Below are 12,064 nucleotides of genomic sequence, written 5' to 3' on the forward strand. Positions count from 1 at the left end.
AACTCTAAATATTTATGCAGTCTTGTCCTTCTTCCTACGCGTAAATATTACATTTATTTATCATTGCTGTGTTTAACTTGAAAATCAAAGCACAACTTTAAAATGAACATAAAATCTAATGAAGATCCTATTAATTTATGAACTCTTTATACTAAGTAGATAGGTAGATGTATAAAATATATAATTTTAACAAAGTCTGTTCGTTTATATAATAGTGCCAAAAAAACTATTTACCGTAGTAAGTTTTTAATTAAACATAATTTATGTAGACAACTATAAATGTAAATAATGTATTAAATAAATCGTTTATTCGTATATTATTGTAAATTAGCGTGTTATTGTATAACAACAGAGATTTTAGATAATTACGAAACTTAGATAAAATATAGTAAGTTTATCAATTATGCTTAACTGAAAGTTAAAGTTAGTTATTGATAATAAATAAATTATAATTTCAAAACCTTTAAATGTTTAAGGAACTAGAGAGATGATTAAATATATCGATACGGAATAGGGTTGACAACATTGCACTCTGTGACTCAAATATTATACTTAGGGCTATACAATATTGGGATACTGTGATCTTTCTATAAAGAGAAGGAACGATGTTATTATTGTATACCGAATGTTATTCACCATGATATATTGTGTGCAAGATGGTAGGAACACGACGGTTTACATGTTTGTCCAACATTTCCCCAAGTCTCTAAATTTCTTACCCCAAAGATATCAAAAGTTGACTTGATTTACCCCATAACAGATTTGTTTTGGCCTACCTACTTGCATATAATAGTATGTATGGATTCATATTTATGTGTAACAAGAAATACTATTAATACTCAGTATCTAGTCATTTTTTACCTCATAAAAAATATTATTGTTATCTAAAACAATTTTTCACATAAATAAACCCAAATAAACTTTTCGGAATCATTAATATACTCAAATTTGATAACAGAATTCAGTTGATCATTATACTCTAAAGTGAACCTTATTGTACCTATGTTTATTTTTTTTTATTTTGAATGTGTCTATCAATGTTCATCGATATTCAAAGAACACTGATTTCTGCTTTCAGACAAAAGAAAGTATAATTATATTTTTTTCTTCAATACAAGTACAGACTATATTAAAAAAAAACAATAATTCATTATCGTACCACAAACTTTGTGATCCAGAGTTCGCACCAAAAATCCGAATTTCAATATGACATAATCTAAAATACTTAATCAGGATATTAATTAACTGGGTACAATTTTACACTTTACTGTACTGTAGCTCAAGCTTTGTTGATTTCGATGTGAAAATTATTATTTACCTTATTTATTGATGCCCAAACATTATGTTTATTATAAATATGCGAATGTGTGTAATTGGTCCTTTATTTAGTTCTATTTAAAAATACAGAAAGTCGCTTAGAATTTGTAGTTTCTTAAATAATTGGTCGACATATCAGCTTTTGAATGTCCGCTACAAATTCCTTCTTTAATTGTAACAAATAGGTATCTATTTAGTTTTTCATTCTTACAGTCGTAAAAATAACGTTATAGGATCATTTAAGTAAATAATTTACTTCTTGTCAAATGTCTTGAGTCTAATAATAAAATGTATTAAAAAAAACTTAAGCATATGACTGTTTTCTTTTGTAATTACATTGACCTTTTATACAAATTCGCAAAAGTAATTTATAACGAATACACATTAGTTATATAGATATCCATTATGACGAATGAATATTTTTAATTAATCATTAATAATTAGTTTTAGGCGTAACCTCATAGTTACGAAAAAATGAAAATAAAGATAAAAATATAAAATGATACCCTGCTTGTTTGTTTATATTTACCCCACTTGCTCAACCTTCCTGTAATTTACCATACCATAAAAGCTGCTGAGTAACATTAGGGCCACACTAACGAGTATCGACTTTTTCGCATAATAATGGCTAACTTGACTAACTGTTCTATCTTGCGAATAAATTTATCTTTATCTTTGTCTTGATGCCAAAAAATGGCTACGTAATAATTCTACATTAAAAATATAAATGAATGTAATATTTCCGAAAATACCCGCTGCTATCATACTAGATAGTTTAGGTACACCTTGACTGTGTGTTGTTGTGGAATTTTAAATATGAAATCAAGGCAGAAACAAAAGATTTTCAGCTAAGACAGTTAAATTAAACAAACTCAACAACTATTCGGAGGAAATTCTTATTATTAGCGGTAGACACAGTGCGGCCAGCGTATAAATAGGCTTCATATATTATTTTTCGCTGCCTACCAATCCGTATATTTACTATTTAATCTGTGGAAGACAAAACGATATATGCAAGTAGTTCGGTCCGTTCATTCATGCTAAACAGCTGTCATTGATGCAATCAATAGATTGCTATCAGTATTCGTACAATAACAAAATAAAGAGGAAAGTTAGATTTATTAAAAAATTGTTGCCTTATAAATAGTCCACATGGGTTATCATCTTATATTCTGTACAAAATACGTGTAATCGACCCTTAATATTGCTTAGGGCGCAGAGATGTCGCCCCCTAAGCAACCATGTAGTCTTTTTCAGTTGTGTGTTAAGAGTTCCATCAGGCTTATTAATTCAGCTTGTTATGTTATTGAAAAGACGTATCCCGAGAATCACTTAAACGAATGTGAGAGAGAGGCGTTTGATTTAAAATGCCATTTGATGACAATGCTGCCAGCCAGGTATGTCCCTTTGTTTACAGTGTTATCGTGATCCGAAGCCAATGTATACACAAAGATATGAATCGTTCAGCCTTCGTGATTTTTTTTTAATCTTAGACTACTGTCATCATCATCATGCTTTTTAATTTACATTTGACATAATACAGCCAAAACTTTCTAAATTCCAAACTCAAAAAAATAAAGATATATGATAGTAACTTGCATTCCATTTGATGAACTTAAGGTACTTGCAATCCATTTTAAACCAGAGATCATTTCAACTTAGAACAAGTTCACTAAGTAAATATAAAAATTCATATGTAACATTTTCAAATCCCATATTAATGTGTTAATAATTGACTGTTAAAATACTAAATGTAACTTATTTAATTGGCCTTTTTCTTATCTATAAGTTAATAAATAATACTCCAATGTTATCACTGCTATTGCAAATAAAAAAAACTTGTTATGTAACTAGTCTCAAGCCAAGAAGCTGGTTTCAGATTTGTGCTTATCTTGACTCATCATTTTTAATTGGCACCGTTCCAACTATTCATTCCTACTCGGAGTATTCATGTACTTCAGAAAATAGAATGAAACTTAATTCTAAAAAATACCACCAACTCTGCTTATTTACAGTAAACGGTGTTTCAGAGATATAATGAAGGAAAACACTTATATAAAATATTGGAAATGCGCTCTATATTATAGTCATTATCAATGGGCAAAATTTAAAATACAGAGCCAATCCCATACTAAAGATTATTAACTTCAAGTATATTGCATGCCATACTTATGTAAACCACTTAAAAACCATGTTTAAATAAAATTATTTACTTGTTATTAAATGTTTCAGGTTATTTGATGTCCTCTGTTCAGAAAGAACATGCTGCCAGTACCGCGGCGACCCTCGCATACAGCTACAAGTACTGATGCACCCCAACATCACTGTCTTCCGCAAATGCGACCTTGATAACGGCATACCGCAAAGGTTCTGGCAGGGGACGCTCGCCACCTTCAGCCGCTTACGCGTTCTCGATCTCAAATTCATTTGTACTGACGAAATTCTCGCCGTCATCGGTGACAGTTGCCCTCTACTTGAAGAAATTAACATCGTCTCTAGAGTAGATATTTGTAAATCCCTTTTCAATGCTTCCGTTCTAATAAGAAATGTCTCTGACGCAGGTTTGTGCTGTATCACGAATTTAAAACATTTGAGGGTATTGGCCATGGACCCCCCGAGGAACGAGCGCGCGAACCGTATCGGCCGCTGTGTCTCCCGAGCTGGTATCATCATGTTGATCAGGGAGCTACCGTACTTGGAAGAGCTGCGGATCGAGTCCTGCGACATCGGCTCCACGCTAATAGGTAGCACTGTCGACGTAGGGCCCTTAAATCTCAGGAAAATGATTTGCCATTTTGCCTCAGCTGATGGTGTTAGGAAATTAATAAAAATTTGTCCATGCCTAAAGGAATTTTCCCTGACTCACATAACTGAACACAACAAAGACGCAATATTAGATCAGATTTCGATGAGCGAGTTACGATTGCATAAGTTGGATTTGTCATTCTTTTCCTTCACGGATTCAATGCAGCAGCTTTTGACCGTCAAAGGCAGTTATCTCACACACTTCTCTTTGTGGGAAATTGATAACTCCTTAAATTTAGACAAGGTTGTATCTATAGGCAAGTGTTGTCCAAACCTCACGTCGTTGTGTTTGATGACTCAGTCGAAATGTTTACACGTGCCGAGGTACTATCGGCGGCCGGACAAAATCTTCTCGGAACTCAGAAATTTAATACTAGGTAATGAAAACTTTTGTATTGATCGTATGCTCACATTTTTCCTTGAGTGCACGAGTAATTTGGAAAAGCTAGTTCTCAAATATCAAACTAAGACTAATTTAGATGATACGTTATTGCATTTATTAGAAAAAGGACATTTGAAGAATATTGTTGATTTGTGGTTGGATTGCACATTGGAGGTATCCAAGAACGTAGTGAAACGGACGATTCAAATGTGCGACAGACTACAATTGTTTACAGTTGACTTTGCAGATACGACGACAGAGCTACTGCAGTACATAACGGAAAACAATTTGGATTTGAAGCTAGGTAGCTATTAGAATTACTATAAGGTTTTTATTGTAATTCATTATTAATTAATTAATAAATATCTTCCTTTTTTTAACAAGTACTTGTTTTATTGCCTATAATTTGATCCTCTAAAATCTAAAGTCTCAAGGAAGGATAGGTATAGATGATATAAAAAATAAATAAAATTAAAATTATCTTTAATGGACAATTTTTACATTATGTACAACTTATTATAACACAGCAACAACAAAATAAGGTAATAACAATGCTGAACATGAGAGGGTCCTACTAGCACATACCAGTTTTTCGAAAATTGTAGTTGTGGAAGTGGGATAGCAACTGTCTGTTGTCTCACTTCTATAACTGCAACAATCTGAGACGTGGTGATAGAACCCCCGAATATTAATATACAGTGCTTATTAAAGTATATTTGCATTGTATAACAACAATTAAAAAAATCATTCTGACTGTCCACAAATATGACCGACAATCATAATAAATTAATGCATATTTTACTAACATGCTCGGTTGTTATTAATTATTACCAAATCTGAATTATTAAAAAAAAAAACACTTTCCATAGTACCATTTAAATAGTTTCGAGAACGAGATACATCTTGTTCAAATTGATATACAGAATCTATGGATGTTATGTCTAATAAATGATGTATTCGAATATTCAAGATCCTCATCAAATCAGGTCCCCGATTCTGCTACTTACAATGGCCGATGAATGAATGGCAATTGGATTAAATTGGAAATTATTCCTATTCTCTTTAGAAGGATACGAAAGTCGTTATGAGCCAATTTTCATTCATTCATCGGCCATTGTTAATAGCAGAATCGGGGCACAATCCTCTCACACATTTTTGTGATTTGACCAACCTGCTCGATGTACGATATCTTTTCTCGATTCAAGAAACTATTTACCGGTGTGTATACATAATCTTAATTTATATAAAAGTGAGCTACTTACAAACAAATGTCAATCAAATAAAAAAACAACCACTAACACAAATAACCTCCACAGAGCTCATTAATAAAAAAATAGGAATGATTTCACAATTTAGCTTATGTTTATAAAACATAATTTATTTAACCTACACTGTAGGCACCAAAATCTATACCAGCAACTTAATTACAACTATCTATTAACTATGGTTCTAAATTACTTATATAGTCTATTAAACTTATATTTGCGCACGGCGCCATGTGTGGGTATTTATTTTAATATCGACTAATCGTGTACTAATTAATACAGCTTTCATTTGTGTGTCATTTAGACACACATTGAAGAATACACACACAGCGCCGCAAGCACAGATAAGTTAAACTATGTATAGAGCTTTATTTTTGTATAAATTGGCAGAGTATATGTATAATGTATTTTAGTTCATAAATTCCGGTGCTTCCCTATTCTAAGATCATGAAATAAAGGCGCTTGTGTGAATGTTAAGGCAAAGTCCTTGCTGAACAGTTTAATATAATAAAGGCTAATTTAGATAAGGCGAGAAATATCGGGCGAAGTGCGATACATTGCCGGCGATGATACATCATTATCTACATATACAGCTTTCAAACATCTATACATCATTCCAGAACCACGCGGCTCTGTAATATATTGCAATTCGCACGGTGTTTCTCACCACGTCTTAATAATTGTTCTGTACGAAACGAGAAATCTTTACATTCTTGTGAATCAAAACTTAAAGAAATTACATCTAAATTACCTTATTACAGAAATATGGACATCGTTTCATTGTGTATGAGATAAATTAATTCATAAACATTGCAATGATAACAATCACTGATGAAGGAATTCAGTTCCTTTAGGTAGACGAAATTTGTTGATTATTTTATCAGAATTAGTACTAACTATAATGCGTCTGTCAGCAAGGACACAAAAGGCTATTATTGTATTGTGTTATCAATAAACTAAGGCAAATATTAACATTTTAAGAGATCACATATTTTAATGCTTCACTATTGTAATGTTAACTATTCTATTACTATAAACTACCATTTTTATTGCATAATGTAATAAATAGTTAATCTTCATTCAATTATTCTATTATAAGTATCATAACTTTGTTCATTCTATAACCATAATAAAGATATAACTTCACTGAGGAGCTTAGATCTCCCCACTACCTCTTAAAGACGGCTGTTGGTGTGGGAGCGAGATAGAGTGCTATATGTCGTAGAGCAGCATCTCGCTTTGAAACCTGGAAGTTCTACTTTCGGAGGTGGTGGAGAGCATTCTTACTATGAAGCCTTGTTTTATTAATTCAGGCAATCAAATTTTTTACTATATGTCAATAAATGTTATTGCTATTCATATAAACTGTTAATTAATTATAACTAGACATTACAAAAAATAAATTTAAATATATTGACATTTGATATAGGCAAACATTTAAAAATCTATTTTACTCATAATTTATTATACATCTTTAAGCAATTAACGTTTTAATTAGCAATTTCTTATACAACATTTTTAAAGTCAAATATCTATTGTCAAAATGTAGATATTCACATCTACATTCTGAAAAAAGATATCCTTAGTTAATCATTTTATTTTAATGTGTAAATTTCAGCACAATTTTTCCCATTTTAAGCATAACATTTTACTATCACTAGCACAATAAAGTCAACATTTTTGCAATTCACAACTTAATAATTAAATTAGGTATATAAGGGAAATGCAAGTCTCAGATAGCCGACTACTTTAGTCTCTAAGCATATACCACCTACATATGAAGGTTCATACTGCATGCACATGGAAGATAGTCGTCAGATACAGAAGTCCTGCATTGCCTATATATACAAAGTCTTACGCACAAAAGAGGTCAAAAACCCAGAGTCCACTTAACAATAATCCACAATAGTCTATTCAATGTCAACGCACTCAATCACTTCACTGCACAAAAACTTTTTTTTGTAAATTCTTTGACCCTGTTGTTGTCAAATAGCCAGCGGGTCGGTCAGGCCATTCGTATGCTATGGGTCCTTCGTCTCGGGCGGCGGGTCCTTGTCGTTGTCCTTCTCGTCCTCGTAGAACTCGTTCTTGGGCTCCACCATCTTGTCAGCCTCCTCCTGGCTGATTCTCACGTCTGGGTCCGGTTCGTCTTTGATTCTGTACTCTTCGGGGAAGAAGTCGCCTGGGGGATGGTAGGTTGATAGATATTATTTTAAAAGAATCATATCAACACTAATAGAATGATGCTAAGCGGGTCGAGCTTTGGTTACCGAATGCCGCCATAGAATATTGTGACGATAAATTGAAATCAATGCTTCTAGCGGCGAGGCTCTTTAATGCGATGAAAACTTTACGTTGCGACTATTGTAATGGTTAGAAAACTGAGGAAATAATTAAATCCACTGCTCTATTATTAACAAACGATGAAAGTGGTTGAGATTGCATAGCTTCGCACCGTTCGTCGTATCAGGTGAATCGACTGCACGGAAAATAATCCCATTTATCCCTACTAATATTATAAATGCGAAAGTAACTCTGTTTGTCTGTCTGTCTGTTACGCTTTCACGTCTAAACCACTGAACCAATTTTAATGAAATTTGGTACAGAGGTAGAGTTGACCTTGAGAAAGAACATATGATAGTTTTTATCCCTGACTTTTGAAGAGTTCTCTTGGAAACGCGATATAAACGACATCCACGCGGGCGACAAGCTCGTACATAAATAATTATACAAGCAATACATTATGAAAATAATAATGCTGTACACATACAGATACATAGTCACTAAAATACAACTACATATCATGAACATACCCGGAACGTGCGTCATCTGCACGGCGGGCGAGTGCTGGCACATCTTCAGGTTGTCGTACACGTGCTTAGATATCGCTTCCAGATACTGCTTGCTGTTCGCGTTGTTTGTACTGAAAAGGATATAAAGTATTGAATAAATATGAGATCAACGTGACGTCACGCACAAGAACACTTAGTATTTAAGCATTTGTGGATCACACATGTGCTTAACAGTAGTCATGGACGCGACAGCCTGGTAACTTTTAACACTTGGCTATTCAGAAATCTAGTTTGTTAAACTTAAGGGCGGCACAAGCAGAAAAGACGTAAGACAAGAACGCATCGCAGACGCGGCTCTATAAAATTGATTGCAATACGTTACTTTCTGTTTAATTTCTGCGTTACGTATGTAACAAATCACATATCACAATGCAAACACTTCGAGATCGAATGTATTACCTGTTGATTTCCGGGTGCAGTTGGAAGTCCGGCGCGAAGAACTCCAAGTACTCGGTGTAGGGCAACTCGTTCGATATGTTTTCGTCAACAAGTAGAGACGTCTCGTATGTCCAACACCGCGCTACGTTCCTCAATGTGTAACTGAAATGGAAAGTTAACAATTGTTGAGACTTTTTTTACTAGCAATGGAATGGTGATCGATTTTAGATAAATATTTAGAATTTTCGTCATTAATTAGAACAGATACACAAAAACAATGTGCATTATGCATTTATTTCATGCGAAAATAGTTTATACTCATTTTCTTAGTAAGTAGCAGATAATTTCGTCAGTTTTATAAAAATACATTTGTTATTATACGTTCTACCTCGATACCTCTATACGGTCTATCTACGTCGACGTCGCAGTCGCAGACTTTAACTTTAGCTGTAAAAACACTGTCCCCTAAATTGATGCGGTTTCAGATAGTGACGTACGCAATCAATTTGATATGGCGTGAGTATCTCGTACACTTCCTTCTAAAGATACATTCAACATGCTTTAAAAAAAACGCATTTAAAAATGTCACTAACCCTCCGCCACCGACCACCAGAGTAGGTACATTCAAGTTCTTGACAAACTTGACGCACTCCCCGTGGCCCCGCGTCGTCAGAGAGAAGCAGCCGAGTCTGTCGCCAGCCAAGGAGTCCGCTCCACACTGCAGCACTATAGCAGTAGGACGGTAGAACTCCATCACGTTAGATATCACTGGTTTGAAAACCTGGAAATTGTTGGTAAGTAGCTTTAAGAACGAAAAAGGATCAAGTTGTCTGCAGTAATTTTTATGGGTTATCTATTTCTGTACAGATCATTCATTATGATTAGTTGAACACCATTACATCTTTGTCTGTTTGTTTTCACTGTTTTTGAGCTTTTGGTTTCAATATTTGTGTATTCCTTGAAAGACAAACATGAATAGAACATTTATAAAAACAAACCTACCCAGCAATCATGGAATTCCCACTAGATCAAGCCTTTTTGTACAAGAGTGGAATCACTAAAGGAGATTTATTCCGTAGTCAAGTATGGTAACAAAAACATTTGCCAATAAAAAACAGTAATCTCACCTGCACATAACTCTGATCATCTATCCCCTCTTTCAATGGTACATTCACAGAGTAATACCTCCCACTTTCAGCACCAATCTCATACATATCCCCGGTCCCAGGAAAGAAGTAGTTCCCGTACTTATGGAAGCTGACCGTCATCACTCTGTCCGTCAGATAGAATGCTTCTTGCACGCCGTCACCGTGATGAACATCTATGTCTATGTAGAGTACTCTAGGATGGTACTTTAGAAGCTCTAATATTGCTATGACTATGTCATTTACGTAACAGAAACCTGGAAAATAAGATATATTATATGAATAAAAATGATATCTGAACTACATCTTATATTGCTGAAACAAAGATCCTATAATTTAGATTTTTCTGATAACTTTCAGTCATATTTCATACTTATTTTATCAACTCTTGCTACCCAATGAGTCTATCAGAACTTTTTTCTCCTCAATAATGTTCTCAAAAAATTATTTAAGTAATAAACTCACACAAAATTAAATATTAATAAAAGTTCGTACACTTAAAGATTAAATAGAGAAACAAAGGAAGACAGAACCAAACCACTTACAGGAGTAATCCTGCAGATATTGGTGTAGTTAGTAGATTTAGGGGTGTAAGTAGCAGATTATGTATATGTACCATTGTCCTTATCCCATATAAGGAATTTAAAACAGATAATCCAATGGAAAAATAGACCTTTGTGATCTTACCTGAAGGTTCAAATTTCTTTGCATGATGCAAGCCACCAGACCAGTTGATAGCTATATCACAGGCATTATTGTTTAGCTTCATGGCTCCTTCTAACGAGGCTCCTGTGTACATTGAACAGAAGTCAAACAGACCCTCGAACACTGGACAGTCGTCACCAACATTGTAGTGCAGCAAGTCTTTTGAATAACCTGAAAATAAATGCAATTTTTGTCTACATTAAGTTACCTGATTGAAAATGGAAGCAAAACTTAAAAAAAGATAGAATGTTGACATCTAAGATTCATGTATAACGGTTACAGTTTGTAGTTGATAATTAATTATTTACTATCGCTTTGAAAAGTTGAAAAGATCAGTAAACCCATATTTTAGCAATACCCGCGTATTATATGTTTAAAATATTATTCTGAACTATTTTCAGTATTCTTATAAATACTCAATACTCAATTATTTATTCAAAGTTACTCAAGTATGAGCAGTAACTGTAACAGAAAATAATTAATTCCAAAATGCTACAAGTTTGTGGTTATAAACATACATACATGTATGAATGTTGTTGTTATTGTTTACTTACTCTGAATATTCTGTGGTGTCACATTCTGCAAGAATTCTATGTAGTCCTCGCTGTGGAAACGACACATATCATGCGCGCTAGCCCTGTACGGCTTGTATATCTGCATCTTTTTATGAAGCCCATAGTTCAGAACCAAACTATGCGTAACAGATAACCTATGGGGCTTCATCGGGTGCCCTGGCCCATAATGAAAGTTCCCTACGTCGGCATTATAAAAATAAGCAACTTTATGTTGAGTCATATTGGATAAACAAATACGTATTCCTTCAAAACTAATATAATTCCTAGAACTACAGCGATAACTACCAAGCGTTTTGTTAATTCAATGTCACCGAGCATTTTACACTGGACGTATGATGTTTACCGCGAAACTCGACATTTTTTAGTTTTAATGTTTATTGGCACCTCTTTGAAAAGTAAACTGCGATTTATCAAGCCGTCCTTGCCCATAAAATCACTGATGCTATATTTCTGTATTCATTTCATTCATACTTCATTTTGTCATTCATCCATGCATGACGTTAGCTTGACATTGTTTAATGTTGTTATTGTGAAAAATAAAATCTGTAATCCGTTAAAGAAACCTGTATTTATTTTATCTCAATAGAATACAATTATGTAATGGAATAATTCAGTATTGTAAAGGATTAACTCATTTATT

The 12,064-nt window shown here is 33.7% G+C and overlaps 2 protein-coding genes across 2 annotated transcripts; one reads left to right on the forward strand and one right to left on the reverse strand.

Annotated features, from left to right (window-relative positions):
- The first annotated feature begins 2,343 nt into the window (after positions 1-2,343).
- LOC113503208 lies at positions 2,344-4,887 on the forward strand. Its single transcript, XM_026885086.1, has 2 exons — positions 2,344-2,714; positions 3,550-4,887. Exons 1-2 carry the CDS (start codon positions 2,539-2,541, stop codon positions 4,817-4,819), a joined length of 1,446 nt encoding a protein of 481 aa, XP_026740887.1. The 5' UTR covers positions 2,344-2,538; the 3' UTR covers positions 4,820-4,887.
- Positions 4,888-4,970: 83 nt separating this feature from the next.
- On the reverse strand, positions 4,971-11,886 carry LOC113503209 (histone deacetylase 3). Its single transcript, XM_026885087.1, has 7 exons — positions 11,404-11,886; positions 10,832-11,020; positions 10,127-10,401; positions 9,593-9,780; positions 9,021-9,161; positions 8,583-8,692; positions 4,971-7,951 (listed from the first exon to the last, which is right to left on the reverse strand). The coding sequence occupies exons 1-7, from the start codon at positions 11,642-11,644 to the stop codon at positions 7,791-7,793; spliced, it is 1,305 nt and encodes a 434-aa protein (XP_026740888.1). The 5' UTR covers positions 11,645-11,886; the 3' UTR covers positions 4,971-7,790.
- Positions 11,887-12,064: the final 178 nt, after the last annotated feature.

The sequence above is a fragment of the Trichoplusia ni genome, chromosome 18 (genome assembly GCF_003590095.1).
Source record: "Trichoplusia ni isolate ovarian cell line Hi5 chromosome 18, tn1, whole genome shotgun sequence".
NCBI classification, from domain to species: domain Eukaryota; kingdom Metazoa; phylum Arthropoda; class Insecta; order Lepidoptera; family Noctuidae; genus Trichoplusia; species Trichoplusia ni.

What these genes read in the sequence shown, in the direction of transcription:
- LOC113503209 (XM_026885087.1), bottom strand. Translation starts at nt 11,644, where the DNA reads ATGACTCAACATAAAGTTGCTTATTTTTATAATGCCGACGTAGGGAAC. An exon ending in AAAGAAATTTGAACCTTCAG is followed by an intron (nt 10,402 to 10,831) that starts GTAAGATCACAA and finishes CTTATTTTCCAG; the next exon opens with GTTTCTGTTACGTAAATGAC. An exon ending in GCAGATGACGCACGTTCCGG is followed by an intron (nt 7,952 to 8,582) that starts GTATGTTCATGA and finishes ACCATCCCCCAG; the next exon opens with GCGACTTCTTCCCCGAAGAG.
- LOC113503208 (XM_026885086.1), top strand. Translation starts at nt 2,539, where the DNA reads ATGTCGCCCCCTAAGCAACCATGTAGTCTTTTTCAGTTGTGTGTTAAG. An exon ending in ATGACAATGCTGCCAGCCAG is followed by an intron (nt 2,715 to 3,549) that starts GTATGTCCCTTT and finishes TAAATGTTTCAG; the next exon opens with GTTATTTGATGTCCTCTGTT.